Source organism: Cephus cinctus, unplaced genomic scaffold, assembly GCF_000341935.2.
Source record: "Cephus cinctus unplaced genomic scaffold, Ccin1 Ccin1_scaffold1762, whole genome shotgun sequence".
In the NCBI taxonomy this organism is placed as follows: Eukaryota; Metazoa; Arthropoda; class Insecta; order Hymenoptera; family Cephidae; genus Cephus; species Cephus cinctus.
Genome location: NW_014333980.1, coordinates 284,109 through 300,205, shown reverse-complemented (window position 1 = coordinate 300,205; position 16,097 = coordinate 284,109). Strand labels below are relative to the sequence as shown.

At 33.5% G+C, this 16,097-nt stretch overlaps 4 protein-coding genes across 8 annotated transcripts; 1 reads left to right on the top strand and 3 right to left on the bottom strand.

The window, feature by feature from the left end:
• The first annotated feature begins 1,098 nt into the window (after positions 1-1,098).
• LOC107273621 (oxidoreductase OpS5) lies at positions 1,099-4,131 on the top strand. Its single transcript, XM_015752003.2, has 11 exons — positions 1,099-1,229; positions 1,357-1,510; positions 1,676-1,808; positions 1,879-2,036; positions 2,103-2,376; positions 2,437-2,641; positions 2,738-2,919; positions 2,999-3,200; positions 3,280-3,480; positions 3,553-3,777; positions 3,859-4,131. The coding sequence occupies exons 1-11, from the start codon at positions 1,142-1,144 to the stop codon at positions 4,002-4,004; spliced, it is 1,968 nt and encodes a 655-aa protein (XP_015607489.1). The 5' UTR covers positions 1,099-1,141; the 3' UTR covers positions 4,005-4,131.
• A 1-nt stretch (position 4,132) lies between these two features.
• On the bottom strand, positions 4,133-14,014 carry LOC107273622 (laccase-7). Of its 4 annotated transcripts, XM_015752004.2 has the most exons (10): positions 13,749-14,008; positions 13,426-13,525; positions 12,611-12,704; positions 12,336-12,546; positions 12,088-12,251; positions 11,829-12,009; positions 5,842-6,285; positions 5,562-5,783; positions 5,277-5,495; positions 4,133-5,202 (listed from the first exon to the last, which is right to left on the bottom strand). In XM_015752004.2, the coding sequence occupies exons 1-10, from the start codon at positions 13,810-13,812 to the stop codon at positions 5,033-5,035; spliced, it is 1,869 nt and encodes a 622-aa protein (XP_015607490.1). In that variant the 5' UTR covers positions 13,813-14,008; the 3' UTR covers positions 4,133-5,032. The 4 variants fall into 4 exon arrangements, with proteins under 4 accessions (XP_015607490.1, XP_015607491.1, XP_024946733.1 ...); XM_015752005.2 differs by lacking the exon at positions 12,611-12,704 and having other exon boundaries at positions 13,749-14,014; XM_025090965.1 differs by lacking the exons at positions 13,426-13,525; positions 13,749-14,008 and adding an exon at positions 12,796-13,356 and having other exon boundaries at positions 12,336-12,463.
• Positions 9,695-11,682, bottom strand: LOC107273625. The gene is made up of 2 exons (XM_015752012.2): positions 10,964-11,682; positions 9,695-10,626 (listed from the first exon to the last, which is right to left on the bottom strand). Exons 1-2 carry the CDS (start codon positions 11,291-11,293, stop codon positions 10,195-10,197), a joined length of 762 nt encoding a protein of 253 aa, XP_015607498.1. The 5' UTR covers positions 11,294-11,682; the 3' UTR covers positions 9,695-10,194.
• Positions 14,015-14,250: 236 nt separating the features above from the next.
• On the bottom strand, positions 14,251-16,009 carry LOC107273624 (INO80 complex subunit B). 2 transcript variants are annotated; one of them, XM_015752011.2, is made up of 7 exons: positions 15,826-15,905; positions 15,607-15,708; positions 15,346-15,511; positions 15,089-15,275; positions 14,780-15,013; positions 14,525-14,697; positions 14,251-14,455 (listed from the first exon to the last, which is right to left on the bottom strand). In XM_015752011.2, the coding sequence occupies exons 3-7, from the start codon at positions 15,507-15,509 to the stop codon at positions 14,329-14,331; spliced, it is 885 nt and encodes a 294-aa protein (XP_015607497.1). In that variant the 5' UTR covers positions 15,510-15,511; positions 15,607-15,708; positions 15,826-15,905; the 3' UTR covers positions 14,251-14,328. The 2 variants fall into 2 exon arrangements, with proteins under 2 accessions (XP_015607497.1, XP_015607496.1); XM_015752010.2 differs by lacking the exon at positions 15,607-15,708 and having other exon boundaries at positions 15,826-16,009.
• Between the last annotated feature and the right edge of the window lie 88 nt (positions 16,010-16,097).

The following is a 16,097-nucleotide window of genomic DNA, read 5'->3' as shown; positions in this document are numbered from 1 at the left end:
TGACGGAATCTTTAGTATCGCGTTTTGCAGCTCATTACAAGATAGCCTTATTCCGATATAACAAGACGTCTCGTGAACGTCCTATGTACATTTTGTACTATGTAAGACTTTTACCCGTTATTAATGCCTGTTAGACTTTCTTATATAGGGTGAACCACGAATATGACGGAATCTTTAGTATCGCGTTTTGCAGCTCATTACAAGATAGCCTTGTTCCGATATAACAAGACGTCTCGTGAACGTCCTATGTACATTTTGTACTATGTAAGACTTTTACCCGTTATTAATGCCTGGTAGACGTTATTATATATCTGGAAAAGAATAATGAATATCAACTAATATAAAATATTGACATAGTGACATGGACATACCACGAGAAAGTGTCATACTAGATATTAATACTGTTGTTACAAGTGCAACATTCCCATTAGCATCAGAGCATACGATTGAAAATATCTTTTTATCACAAGATACACTTTAAAATTTTGTTTAAATATGTTCTTTCTTACCCACATTATTTTATATGAAGGGTTAATTATAATTAATACATTTATTAACAGTTTCAACTCCATTATTAATTTGCAATTGCCAGAAAGTATTCGAGTATCGTAATTTGTCTGTGAGCATACTATTGCAAAAATCCTATAAAATGGAATATATTTTTCTTAAAAATCGACAATAGCAAAAATAATCCATTAAGGTTAAAATATATAAGAAATATATTTAACTGATAAATGTGATAATGTGTCTTTCAACGTCAGTGAATGCAATTAATTATTGATCAATCTAATTAATTATTTTAGAAATTTCAATTTAGTCATGACAAGTACCAATCGTTGCCCGAAATGTAGGAATAGGATTCTTAAAACGCAATACACTTTAAGAATATAATTCAAAGTCGTGAATGTTGCATTTTTTCCCTGTTTTACGTCATCGAATATTCTTTATATAGTATATGTTGCACAAGCTGTTATTCTAAATGATAAAAATATATATCTTACAGACATGAAACCCAGTATAAAATGAAACCAAATTGACTGTTAATAAACCAGTAGTGGATAAGGTGAAGTAGAAAGAAAAAAATAAGTGCAGGTAATTCTTAGCAATTTTGAATTCTGCGATAAATTTCATCGATCGTTCAATGATCATGAAGCTTCGTATTACATCTGTCGTTATTGTAATTCATACACTCATTTCTGGTGCAATAACAAAACGTGGGACTCCAGAAGGTAAGATTCTTTTTTTAATTTACAAAATCTGTTTCCGTGTATACCTCGAAATAGACTGTAACCTAAGTTCCTTTTGGAATTTAGCATTCTGAAAACTTATGGGCTTTTTCAATTTTTAAATCTGCAGAACGTCAGAATTACGATATTTCATATGGTAAACCCACCAATAGTAATGTCGTATTTTCAACACCCCAAGAATGTGCCAGGGATTGTACCACTAGTAAATCACGACTTACCTGTTACTATCACTTTACCCTTGAGTGCTACACGACAATGAACAGGTATATTAATCGAAAAAAAAACAAGTTTTAAGAAAACAGGGCATTATTAAAAAAAACTCAAAAAATCATGAACCATCATAATGCTCTTGTCTACGTGCAATCGTGAATTCCCTGCAGATGTCGGCCAATTTCAAAAATTTTTATTTAATTTATGACTGTTCACAGAGCCTGTAATCTATGTAAACCAAGCAATACAAATCCGCTGGTTCACCCACCGCAGTGTCAGTGCATAGAAGGAGATGGTTACGAACGTAGTGTATTGAGTATTAATAGAATGTTACCTGGTCCAAGTATACAGGTAAGTGACAAGTAATAATAAAATAATGAATAAATTAAATTATATCGAAATTTAAAATTGTCTTTTAAAGGTCTGCCAGTACGATAGAGTAGTAGTGGACGTAGAAAATAAAACACCTGCACTTGAGGCAACAATACACTGGCATGGTATTTTTCAAGAAAAAACTCAGTACTATGACGGCGTACCGTATGTAACGCAGTGTCCTATTCATTCAGGAACTACATTTAGGTATATATTATTTAATTACAGTGACACAATGAAAAAAGATCCGTATTAACGTCGCTGTATTTATAGATATCAATTTATGGCTGCAAATGCTGGCACGTTCTTTTATCATTCCCATTCTGCTCTGCACAAAATAAATGGCCAATACGGCAGCCTTATTATAAGACAATCTGCCAGAGCTGATCCTCAATATAAACTATACGACGAAGATCTTCGAACTCATGTGATACTCGTAAGCGATTATTTCCATGAAATGGCAGAAGACAGATATCCTGGACGTATCATTAGATCACCCGGTCAGATACCTGACAATCTTCTTATCAATGGAAAAGGTCGCTGGACGGTAAGGGATGAACATTTAATTGTTTCATAGGGAAATTCTAATAATTATATATTCATTCAGAATCTAGACACTAATCAGACGACTACGAGTCAACGGGAAATTTTTCAAGTAAAACGTGGAAATAGATATCGATTTAGAATTATCAATTCCTTTAGTACAAACTGTTTGGCTGAACTTACTGTGCAAAATCATACGTTATTGTTAATTGCTCAAGATGGAGACCCAGTTGTACCAAAGCCTGTGAATTCAATAATTAGCGGATCCGGTGTGTAAAGTAATTGACTAATTTTAAAAGCTGTATTTGCTAGCATTTCTTTTATTCTCATGTACGAGGTGTGCTATGTTTTATTTACTTTCTTAGGCGAACGTGTAGACGTTGTTTTAACTGCGAATCAGACGGTTGGGTCATATTGGGTTCAATTGACAGGAGTGGGTCCATGTAATCGTGCAGAATTGAATCAGCTCGCAATTCTTCAATATAATGGAGCATCTAATGTACCTGCAACTCCTGAACCAACGTATCGTCCAGAGCAACCTGGAATTGTAATTATTTAATATTTTGTGAGATATGTAAACGTGAATTCTAATAACCTTTCTAACATACTTTGTTATACATATACAGAAATATAACCAATTAAACTTTCTCTGTAACGAAACACGACCAGAAGCAATATGTGCTAATCAGTTTCGACCAGTTATAAAGGTTGAATCAACAATACTTAAAGTAAAACCAGATTATCGTTTTATATTACCATTTGGCTTTTATAATTATGATGGCCAGGAAAATGTTCTTTACCAGCCAGGAACTTATCGTCATTTCTTAAGTAAAAATTATGTTTACTATTATCAAAGTTCTTTCAATCAATTTCTTGTAAACTAATAACAATTTTTGTGTCTTTGCAGTACCAGCTAATGGAATACCCTTTGCTAGTCATATTAATAATATCTCCAATGTATTCCCATCGTATCCACCAATCTCTCAAGGGGTAAAAAAATATTGTAATGGAAATAAATTACCTACAAATTGCACCGTACCCTGTGAATGCTCTCACATAGTGGATGTTAAACTGAATTCACTGGTTGAAGTGATATTGTACGATACATGTAAGATTTAAAAGTAGTTTACAAAGTTATTGGTTTAACGATGAAATTTATATCATGATGTATTGTGTCTAGTTGGAAATGAACTCATACATCCATTTCATCTTCATGGATATTCTTTTCACATCTTTGACATTGGAAACCTTAATACTACTGGTAAAGACAATCAAATGAAAAATGTGATAGCGGATCATGACAGGAAATTGAAGGGGCAGAAATACAAACTTCTGCCACGTAAAGATACAGTTTTGGTACCTAGTGGAGGCTACGTCATATTCCGTTTCAATGCTACAAATCCAGGTAAATCAATGCAACAGCATCAGTTTTAAGTAGATAATCAAATTCCACCATTGTGCTAAAATATTCCTTCTTATGTTCTAGGATGGTGGCTTTTCCACTGTCATTTCATTTATCATATGGTGGTAGGAATGGAGATGGTTTTCCATGTTGGAAACGATGATAATGATCTTCCACGTGTTCCAAAACATTTCCCACGCTGTTATAATTTCAAGCCAGAACCTTTTTAATTATTCACTTTTACCAACTAACGAGGCAATACCTATAAACGATTTGCAGAAAAAGAAGTTCAAAAAGTGAAAGTCCGCCAACTTGATTTATGGAGGTGATGAGTAGGGAGATTGTGAGTGGGCCGATCTTCTTGAAACCAATTTTATTTTACCGGAGTATAAAATAGATAGAGTAGATACAAAGTGAATTGAAAAATGTAAAATGTAAAATGGCGAAAATAAATTAATTGTTTGGAACAATAAAATAATTAATTAAATCAATAAAGTAAAATATTAACACTTAGAAATTTGAAATTCTGGCCAAGCATATTTTCCTAATAGCGTGCGCAAAATTCGATTTTGCGCACGGGTTTGCGTGCGCAAAGTGCCTCATTCCCGCACTGTAAACGCGTGTGCAAAATCGAATTATATGCAGCTTGTTAAGAAAATAACATTACGATACATGTGCGCATAGGTGTCTCCCGCACTCGTTTGTTGTCACCCTCGCTACGCTCGGGCGACAAACCCGACTCTTGCGGGAATCACCTACTTTGCACACTTGTATCGTAATGTACTATAGAAGTACTGGAAGTTGCCCAAAATTGTGTGCGCGCAGGACTCGGTGAGTGGGAGCAGGCGGAGAGTCGGGGGGCGCTCGAGGCAGTGCCCCGACTCGGAGCGGTCATTCTTCCTCGAGCCGGTGCCCTATTTTGGTCTCTTGGAAGCACCCCTCATATCCATTTCCAACCTTCTTCTATTTCTATATTTATTTCTTCTTTACTTCCTTATTTCTTTATATTTCATTCTTTACTTTCTGATTTATCTCTTTTCTTATTTCTTCTCTATTTTTATACCCTTATTCCTTATTTTTCAACTTTTTATTATTTATTTTTATTTTTATTGATCTGTCAGAAAGCTTGGAATATTGATGATTGATTTGATTGGCTTATTTAAAAATGTCCTCTTCCAGCGGCAACAAATATATAAAATATAATACTAAATAAATATTTGATAATATACTTTGTCATTGTTATAAGATACACATTTTATCAATGCGACTCAAATATCATATCTGGACGCTTATTGTTGCCACAACTTGGAAAATCAATTGGTACTGTCGGCATATTTTCGCGTGTCCCCACACGCATTAAAAATTGCATTCCAGGGCCGTAGATCGTAGGCGCAATTCCTGTACTTCGTGCTTCCCATAACCAATACCCTAGTAAATTCAATTATCATAATATCAAAACCAATTGAATGCAAACGTTTGTGTAATAGTGAATAGCAACTGACCACGATTATCAGTATAAAAACGTAATATTGCATATCCTTTATTCGGTACTGTAAAAGTATCCTTCATTGGAGGATCCAATAAATTTCTAAATAATTGTTGCTCATCATTCAATGCCATGATCTCCTCTTTCGATATAGGACGTTTCAGAGTCCCTAGTCCAACTATACTGACATTATAACCATGCACATGAAAAGTGTGAGATACATCTCCACCAAAACCTAGAAGAAAATAAAACATATACTATTAGAATGAAATATTACATGATATCATATCTTATTCTGTACCTTCATCGATCAAGATCACTTCAATCAACTTGTCTGGTTGAACTTCAATTATTTGAATGCACTCGCAAAATAGCGGACTTTCCTTGCAAAAATTTGAACGACCTTCTACAGAACATATTTGTTCCTCCGGCGTATTTTCTGGTTGCGACAAGATTGGGGATGTGGGATATTTGAACGTTACACCATTAATTTGTGAAATCCTTCCCCCACTCGGTAGTAAACCTGAGGAGAGTAATTTTCTCTTAATAAGCAGATATGCTAATATAATTTAATCCCATACTTAGATATGCTGGATAATATGTAAATCCATAGATATTGTATCTGTAATCCGTCATGGAATCGGTGATCTGATCAAAACTATTTAAATCGAAGGGAACATAAATTGTTTCTTCCGGTTCTTCTGCGAATAACGTATTAATAGGCTGTTTAAAATGCCTTTCGTCCAATCCTTTCATCTGTATCTTCATTTTTAAATGCTTCAGATCCATTGCACAAATAATATTTTCTGATGCCGTATTACAATCATAACCAAGGCTCACAGTGGCAATCACATCATTATCCGTTATCAAATAATCCGTGTCTTTGGTCACTTCATTAATCCTCGAATCACCATAATTCAAGTAAGCTTCATGAATTAAATGTCGACATTCCTGAAGTCCTTGTATATTTAAAAGATATCTGCCAGCTGATTGATCGGCACTGACAATCAAATCGAATCTCTCACCTGTAAAAAAATAATATAACTGAATAAAATTTATACAAATATATTGAATAATTTAGTCTCCCGTAGTAACGTGTCATGGTTCGTCATGAATAAATAAAAATTCTGGCGAAAAGCATTTTATTACCGAACAAAAAGTGTACAAAATGTAACTTAACAGTATTTCTTTAAGAGTTTACATAAAAACGTATAAACGCATAATAAGGCTGCCTTATTTTCAAGGGGAATCCGTTACATTGTACAAATATGAAATTTCAGTCAAAAGGCCTAACGTGTCAATTATTTTTCAATAATATTACACATACTAGAAAGTCGTATTAGTGAAAGCCAATATTCCATTATACGAAAATATTAAGTACAAAAGCATGTGAAGTACAAAATCATAAGGCACATTAAGCCAATGTACCATCAACAAATATATGATCCTCATCATCTCTTTCCACATTAGAGCAACATAAATTGACACGAGAACATCTGTCGTTTATGACGTCGCATTGAAAATCCATTTCGAAGGCGTCTATCAACTTCGCTCTAAGGATTATTATTTTCTTATTAGATGTCATAAGAACCTTTCATTTTCCAGGAAGAATTTCCGATATTGTCACGTTTCTATTATTCTGCAGAACACAAAAGTGTAATTTCACAATATTAATGTCACAATCAATATTATTACTTATGATTTAGGATAATTGACAAAAAAGGAAACAGCTAATTAATCATTTAAAAAATATCCCAATAAGACTCTAGAATGCGGTTATGCAGTTATACTATGATTTAGTTAGTAACAACTGCATTCCTTAATTCCATGTTATGATATTTCACTAAAAATAAGTCATAGCTAATGGCGTTCTTTGTTACAATAAACGAAAATAAATGCAATTAGCACAGCCGCCTCGAACGCAAAATAATCTCTTTTAGGGAGAAAGTGTCCTGGGAAAAACGTCCCAGCATAACACAAAGTTAAAATAATTGTTCTCGTTGTACAATGACAAAAACTTCCCACGCATTTTTATATAAGAAAACATAGCAAACTTCCTGAGTTCTGAACTCACAGTAAAGTTTACTGAGTATAAATAATGTTGTATCATATCACTTAAGCTACGTGGAGATTTTTGTGCAAAATTAATCCACAGCTTTATACTGCTATATGAAATTGAAATACATGTAAAAATGAAATGCAAAGATATTAGAGTAAATAAATTTTGCGCCTGATTATATCTTAATATTCAATACTAAAAACTCTATATTGTACATAATTTATCACATACTCGGACAACTTTTTCTAATAAAAGGTATCTTCTGCGCTTGTATTTTTATCGTCTCACGGAACTATTTGAAGAGTAAAAAAAATATTTTATTTTACTACTTTATGTACAATATTAGTGAGAAAGTAATAAAATCCGGATGATATCGTTCATTGAAAATTTCATATAAATTGAGATAGGCCAATTTACAAATTGACAATCGATTTATCCTATGAGAATCTTTAATATCGGTTAATTATTTTTTCATCGTTCGTTCTGTTGATTGACTCTAGAATCTAGAGAAAATTAATCTACGACTTCACCTCACCGGACGCATTTAAGTTTTACCCACATAGTGAGTACATCGAAAAACAAAAACGTCACATGGAAAGTAACAGCGAAGCGCGGGAACCAGCTCGCATAACAATATACCATATGTTTCAATAATTGTCTTAAGAAATATGCATACTTTATACATGTATACTATTGCGAGTTTAACGTAAGCACGCGGTACGTACAAAAAATAAAAAAAATACAGGTGTATTCCTTGACGTTTCCTATACCTATATATACAGAATTGAAACCAAACTATCTTAAGGGATCATCAGAGTGTGACCGCCCGAAAAATAGCCGATTTTCGCGATTTTTTTTTAGGTGCATGGAATAAGGTAATCGGTCTAATTTTTTTTTTACAAATTGAAGCACCTATGAAATATACAAGTATTTCGTAAAAAAAAAAATAGGAAGATTTTGAAAAAAAAGAAAAAAGCTTCCATAGCAAATGCGGTTATGCAGTTATACTATGATTTAGTTAGTAACAACTGCATTCCTTAATTCCATGTTATGATATTTCACTAAAAATAAGTCATAGCTAATGGCGTTCTTTGTTACAATAAACGAAAATAAATGCAATTAGCACAGCCGCCTCGAACGCAAAATAATCTCTTTTAGGGAGAAAGTGTCCTGGGAAAAACGTCCCAGCATAACACAAAGTTAAAATAATTGTTCTCGTTGTACAATGACAAAAACTTCCCACGCATTTTTATATAAGAAAACATAGCAAACTTCCTGAGTTCTGAACTCACAGTAAAGTTTACTGAGTATAAATAATGTTGTATCATATCACTTAAGCTACGTGGAGATTTTTGTGCAAAATTAATCCACAGCTTTATACTGCTATATGAAATTGAAATACATGTAAAAATGAAATGCAAAGATATTAGAGTAAATAAATTTTGCGCCTGATTATATCTTAATATTCAATACTAAAAACTCTATATTGTACATAATTTATCACATACTCGGACAACTTTTTCTAATAAAAGGTATCTTCTGCGCTTGTATTTTTATCGTCTCACGGAACTATTTGAAGAGTAAAAAAAATATTTTATTTTACTACTTTATGTACAATATTAGTGAGAAAGTAATAAAATCCGGATGATATCGTTCATTGAAAATTTCATATAAATTGAGATAGGCCAATTTACAAATTGACAATCGATTTATCCTATGAGAATCTTTAATATCGGTTAATTATTTTTTCATCGTTCGTTCTGTTGATTGACTCTAGAATCTAGAGAAAATTAATCTACGACTTCACCTCACCGGACGCATTTAAGTTTTACCCACATAGTGAGTACATCGAAAAACAAAAACGTCACATGGAAAGTAACAGCGAAGCGCGGGAACCAGCTCGCATAACAATATACCATATGTTTCAATAATTGTCTTAAGAAATATGCATACTTTATACATGTATACTATTGCGAGTTTAACGTAAGCACGCGGTACGTACAAAAAATAAAAAAAATACAGGTGTATTCCTTGACGTTTCCTATACCTATATATACAGAATTGAAACCAAACTATCTTAAGGGATCATCAGAGTGTGACCGCCCGAAAAATAGCCGATTTTCGCGATTTTTTTTTAGGTGCATGGAATAAGGTAATCGGTCTAATTTTTTTTTTACAAATTGAAGCACCTATGAAATATACAAGTATTTCGTAAAAAAAAAAATAGGAAGATTTTGAAAAAAAAGAAAAAAGCTTCCATAGCAAAATAAGAAATGACGTGAAGAATGTTCTGTTAAAATTTCAAATGGATAGCTTGAAATTTCTTTCTCTGAGAGTGGACACCGTTTTGAAAAACACCATTCCGAGAAAAACGCGTTTAAAGTTCGGAGTGCGCCAGGTCTGACCGTCCAATGTCTTCTTCTAAGAAAGGCTGTAGCGAGCGAATTAATTCGAATTTCGACATAAAAATTGGACAGAATGTTTATAACCGTGTATACTATCAGATAATGAAAAAAAAAAATCGATGTTTTGAAAATTTTACACTGTAATGATCCCTTAAGAAAAATATAACTGGGCACAGTGAAACTTGGTTTCATATTAAAAAAAAATCATACTTCAGACCCATATCCATAGTCCGTCCTTGAGACAAAGCATGATCTTAAGACTGTAGACACACATTCTTTAAGACATGGTACAGGAGGACTCAAGATGCTCCTTAAGAGAAAGCATTGACTACGAATACAAGTATTAGGTCCTACAATTTTCCAATTCTTTTTGTTCTCTATTAGAATAAGACACCTTCGTACATATTGTAGGACTCATATTGCGAGATTTTAATGTCCTAGTATATTTGTCTTTTTAATATTTTTATGTATTAACGGCGTGTCTGAGCGTATACACCAATTTCAGCCTCGAAAAGGATTTGGTTGATTCGCAATTTAGCAACTGATCTCGAATAAGAGTCTGGAATTTCTGCAAGCTGAACTGCGATGCTTTCACCAAACTTAAGAAATTCTTCCTTCGTTTTTTTACGTTCTCGCTGATTACGCGAACACTCATCCTCACAGTTATCCTCGTCATGTATTGGATTGTTTGAATACTCTGTCAAAGAATCGGTATATCTCTGAATAGCTTTCAAACTTGACAAGGATGATTCTTCAGCATCTTCGCTCAAAGATGCATTTGGGGAACCTGTTGTGAAGCCAATTGCTTCTTCCTCATCCTTATAGTGCATGAATGTTATGCTTTCTGGATCTATATCACTGACGATATATTCTTCTTGGAGCTTCGACTGTTCCTCAGCTTTCTATGAGAAGAACAAGATGTAAGTAATTTTCTTGATATAACTAAAACCAAGTTAAAAAAATACATGTAACTTTTTAATAATATATACAGTCTATAAAAATTCTATTAGATTACTTTCATAATGTTTGACATCTGACATCAAGATACACGTACTAAGAATTACAATGTGCACCAGGAAATAAAAATATATAATATGCAGTGTCAAGTACATTTATATAATTTTAAGAGTATTATTATGCTTTCTAAGAATGCCAGAAAAACAGAAGATGTTGCGCGAATTGCCTAATAAGCGAAGATGGCAGTAAAACTATAAGAGTACGGTGTTTCAACGTTCGTACCTTTTTTCTTTTACTATAACGTCTCGTTCCAAATTGAAGAAATTGCATAGCTTTGAAAGCGAACCATTTAGAAACATAAACGTCATCTGGTCCAGCTGCAGCATCCTTGCTATTTTGTATCTTATGCACTTCGCGCGAATATTGACATTTTAAATTCGTTACTTTCTTCTCAATTTCAAGTGTGTTACAACCCAGGGCATCAGCAAGTTCTTGTATAGCTCGTTTCCTTTTAGTACGATCTCTATAGCCTCTTGCATTCCAATCCCAAAGCACACGACGTTGTTGATATTCTCGTAATAGATCAAGAGTCTTCTCTCTGGTCCATTCCATAATCTCTGTTGTTGTTCTGCAAGATCTTGATGACTTTTTTCCAAGGTTCCTGGCTGTAGATACACACGAACTTCCAGTACGTGCGTAGAGAATATTTTTTCTTTTTAAGTAATATTCACTAATTCATACTGAGACGCCGCGACGCCAACAAACCAAGCACGCGTTTTAACGATTTTTCGCGAGACGCTCCGAGCTTCTCTTCCTTTCTTTATTTCCTATTGCAGAAATCCAAGGGTCCGAGGATATCCGAGTACGCACGAACTCACTTCGGCACTTTGAATCCCCACTTTGAGTTTCGCGCCACAATCACCATTGGATACTTATAAATTACGAGCATTTTTATTGTAAAAAATACAATAACAAATGATTCAGATTTTTAGAATGATTATCAAAATGATAATCAATTCTATCGTATAAAGTGATTTTGATTTTCTGAAACATTTACATCCAGTTTGTTTTACTTTACTAGTCTGGAACATCTACAAGTTTTTCTTATAAAAATAAATATCTAATTTGTACATAATTTTTCAATTACCTGGAAAAATAATTATATGAGTTCCTGTCATAGTAGGTTCAACCATATTACCATCAACAGTTAATACTTTGAGTCTGTGTCTAGCCAGTGTAACAGAAACTGGGCAGTGGAATACATTAGCATTTATAAAACGCAACATATAGTTATTCCCATTCTCCACAAATAATTCTAGATTCCCAGTCTGTAATTAATCAAAAGAAAATTGTTTATGATCACTAAATAATACCACATTAACATTAAACATATTTTATTATTATACTTGTCCATTAAGAAGTAATTTTTCTGCAGTTGGATATGTATATGAAAGTCCAGTCATTGGAACTGATGATTTTGATGCTACAAGAAGAGTCCATTCCTTCTTTGGATCATTTCTTGCCTCTCGTACTATTAATGATCCATATAAACCATCACCTTGCTGCGTAACTATTAGAATTTCACACAGCAATTACAATTACACTCACAACCATTCATTATTAATTATACAATTTTATTATTCTTATCACATACCTAAATGTGCACTATAAAAATAAGTTCCAGCTGTATCAGCCTTCATTTCATATCGATAAGCACCGAATGGGAATATCGGACATTGAGATACCATAGAAACCCCATCCATATGACTAGATCCTTGTTGCCTAATACCATACCAATGGAAAGACAATTCGGCATTAGCTAATTTATTATAAACAAATACTTCTATTGTATCTCCCTGGCATACCTACAACGATAAGCACATTGCAATTAGAAATCAGAATAATAAAATTCATATAAAAGTGAACTACCTCTATGGAAGGTCCAGGGCTTGTACCATTAATTAACAATAAATGTCTCAAGCCATAATTCTCTGAGCATATTGTATTATTACCATTGCACCGTCTATAAAATAGATTAACATAAAATTAACGATGGTTTGCAGTTTTTCATCCTATATAACGTCACGCATCGCATAACCCAGAGATTAATCTACCTAGTTAATCTGATTCCCTATTTAAACACAGTATCGTTAAGTTCAGTTATATAATTTGAAGAACAACATTTGTATGCAAAAGTTAACATGCAGTACCGTATAGTATACAGGTTGTTACAATAACCTGAGGCTACAATTACTATATAAAAGGCGCGAGGAACTTGACCGAGAAACAATCCAGAGTTCTTTCTGCTCGAGAAAAGAGTTCTCAAGCGTTACTAGTAAATGGTAAATCTATGTTATAGCATAGATATCTTACACGTACTCCCGCAAGAAATGATCATTGTATAAAAAGTTACAGAACCTGTTGAGGAATTTAAAATTTCTTGATGCACAACACATGTATATATGTATATGCATGCGTTTACCGTTAGAAGATCCGATTTAGCCTTTTACATACATAAATAACCATTACAATATACAATCTGTTCGCAATTCATATTAATTATGTAGAAATAGATAATGAGATATATGATTTATTGATAAGTATTATTAGATCCGGTGATCTATGTTTGTTTTTTATGCGATAAAATGATTTATCGATCTTATTGCTACATGTAGATATATTTATTTCGTGTTAATTTTATTCATGAATCTTTCCTTTTTTCCTGATATAATTTCATCTGTTACCTGATGATCCCGGACGGCAATTCGCTCACGTAGAAATTATAACTGCATTTTTTCGTGACCCCGCCGATTTCACAGTATCGAGAACATTCGTGGCCCTGACCTGATTAGAGAAATTGAAGATTTCATTATTTCTCGTGGAGCAGTGATGCTGGAAGGAATTATCATGCTTTCTTGCAAAGTAATATCGGCACAGGTAGTAATAATTTATATGTAACAAGGAATACGGAAATGAAATTATTTACTTTCTCAAGATTAAACGGTGCTCGTAATACTAGGTAAAATAAATTTGTAGAAAGTTTCGTAAAATAATTGAAATCACTTACTGAGAGTCTTCGAAGACGATGCGATAATTAAAATTATCAGGTTGATGCTGATTACAATTTTCATGATTGCTGGTTAATTATAACATCTTTTTTATTCACAAAATAAATATTCAAATATGTAATGGTGTGCACTGTTGAAAATATTGTTTAGAATTTTTTTATATTAATGTCAATCACAGTTTAATCACGATATTTAAATTAAACATTATATCAATTAACGGTCACTTTAATTACGAGTTTCCGACTCTTCAGAGCGGGAAAACTCGTCCACCGCGCGTCACGTTTGGACGAAGACTCAAAAGACTCCGGTTGAGTAGGTGAAAGCAGGCTTCCGCCAACCTGACTGATTCTTCTTACATAAGGCATTATTACACGTGTACTTGAAAAACAATTTAGATACCACTACATATGTGAAAAATCTTATGTAATTTGTATCATTGTTACTGATAAGTAACAATAGAACTTATGCACTTATAAATATGTGTAATACTAAGAAAACTGCTTGAAGGTTTACAAAAAAATTTCATTCAGGTAAATTAACAATAGTTAAGAAAGGGTAATCTACGTAAATTTATGTGATCTAGATAGACAGATTAGCTTTATAACATTGTAAACTACATAAGGGTATGCCTGTCTTCGAACAAGAGTATTTCTTAGGATTACGACAGTTTTCAATACCACAGAGAGTGACTGGTGGTGGTTGACATCTGTTAAATGAAATAAAAGATCTAGTATTTATTCTGTCCTTAGGCAATAATAAGATAATATTGACTTACTCCTTAGCAGGATGCAGTGGGAATTCTTCACCAGGTGGCAAAGAGATTGAACTTCCTTCAATTGTGAGACGATATGTGACTAGAGGAACTTGTCTTCTGGATGGTTTTCCTTTACTAATAATCTTTGAAGCTTTGGATTCTTGCTTCTTCAATAATCTCTCCATGGTTTTTTTCTGTTCAGAATAGATAGACAACAAAGTCAGTGTATGGTCGACATTTCATTCTTTTCAAAAGTGACCTAATTTTTTACTGTACCTTGTCCTTCTCTCTTTTCTCATCAGCCAACTGCTTTCTCTTTAATGATTTTAAAGCAGCTTTTTGAATGGCTTCTGCTGTCATTACTTTTTCTTTATATCCTGATGGCAAAGACATTAATTGCTCTACACCAGGATTTGGTTCAGTATCAGTTTTTCTCTCAAACATTGCTCTTTGCCGGGCAGTCATTAATTTAGGATCTTTTGGTTTGATCTTCTTTAATTCATCATCGACCTAAAATAAAGCATGTGTAAAGCAAACGAAAAGTTCACAGTATCTAAAACTATTATTTTAAATGAGTTTAATTACCTCTTCCAATTTTCCGGATTCGATAGCATCGAGCCATCGTTCCTCTTCGCTACTTGTGCCACTATCCTTACTTTTGCCTGTTTTATTAATTTTTTTCTTAGACACTGCTTTAGGCGACGTAGCTGTACTCGGTCCTGCTGCCCCCAAAGTAGTTACTTTAACCATTTTCTCCGGTTTCTTCTCCAAGCTAAAAACAAAAACTTGTTATTAATAACATAAGCGATTGCATAATAAAATTATTACTCTAAAACCACTACCTCTTGTCCTCTTCTTTCTTTAAGCGAACTTTAAAAACTTTCTTGCGATCAACTTCGGCGACTACATCAGCGAAACCATCACTGTCGTCATGTACAATCTTCTTCTTCTTGTGTTTCTTATGTTTGTGCTTTTTGTGCCTTTTCTGCGGTGACACATCATTCATATCTGTAAAAAAAAAAAAAAAAATAATTCTTACATTTGCAGAAGTAAAAAGCATTCTTCGAAATTCCATATCTAATAACTAATTCAAATTTAAATACATTACTACAACGCCACGTCACGTTCATGCTCCGAACTAAATTTCAGTACGCGTCGATAAACTATGTACGAGTTATGCATCTCACACATGCATATTCCATTCTCTAAAACAAATCATTAACCCCGCCAATCACCATCCAAGCATAAACGCATCATTATCCAGAATCTATCGAATAAAACCAAAATAGATTGAGAGAAAGAATGAAGTAACAAGTACATACCAATATTTACATCCTCGTCGGAGCTTCCTTCCTTTGATTTTCCCATTTGTCAGCAACTGACACAATCTTCAACAAAAATGTCAGAATAGAATGAGCCTCCAGCGCCCTAAAACATTATAGATGGGGCAACGAGCGCGATTGTTGAAACAAATGATTTAAAATGCCTTCATCGACATCGGCAGAAATCAAGAAACCATTTTGCATACGCACTGAATTCCCGTCACTATTCAATAATTCCAAAATTAACTATTGAAAAAAACTAACTCGTAAGG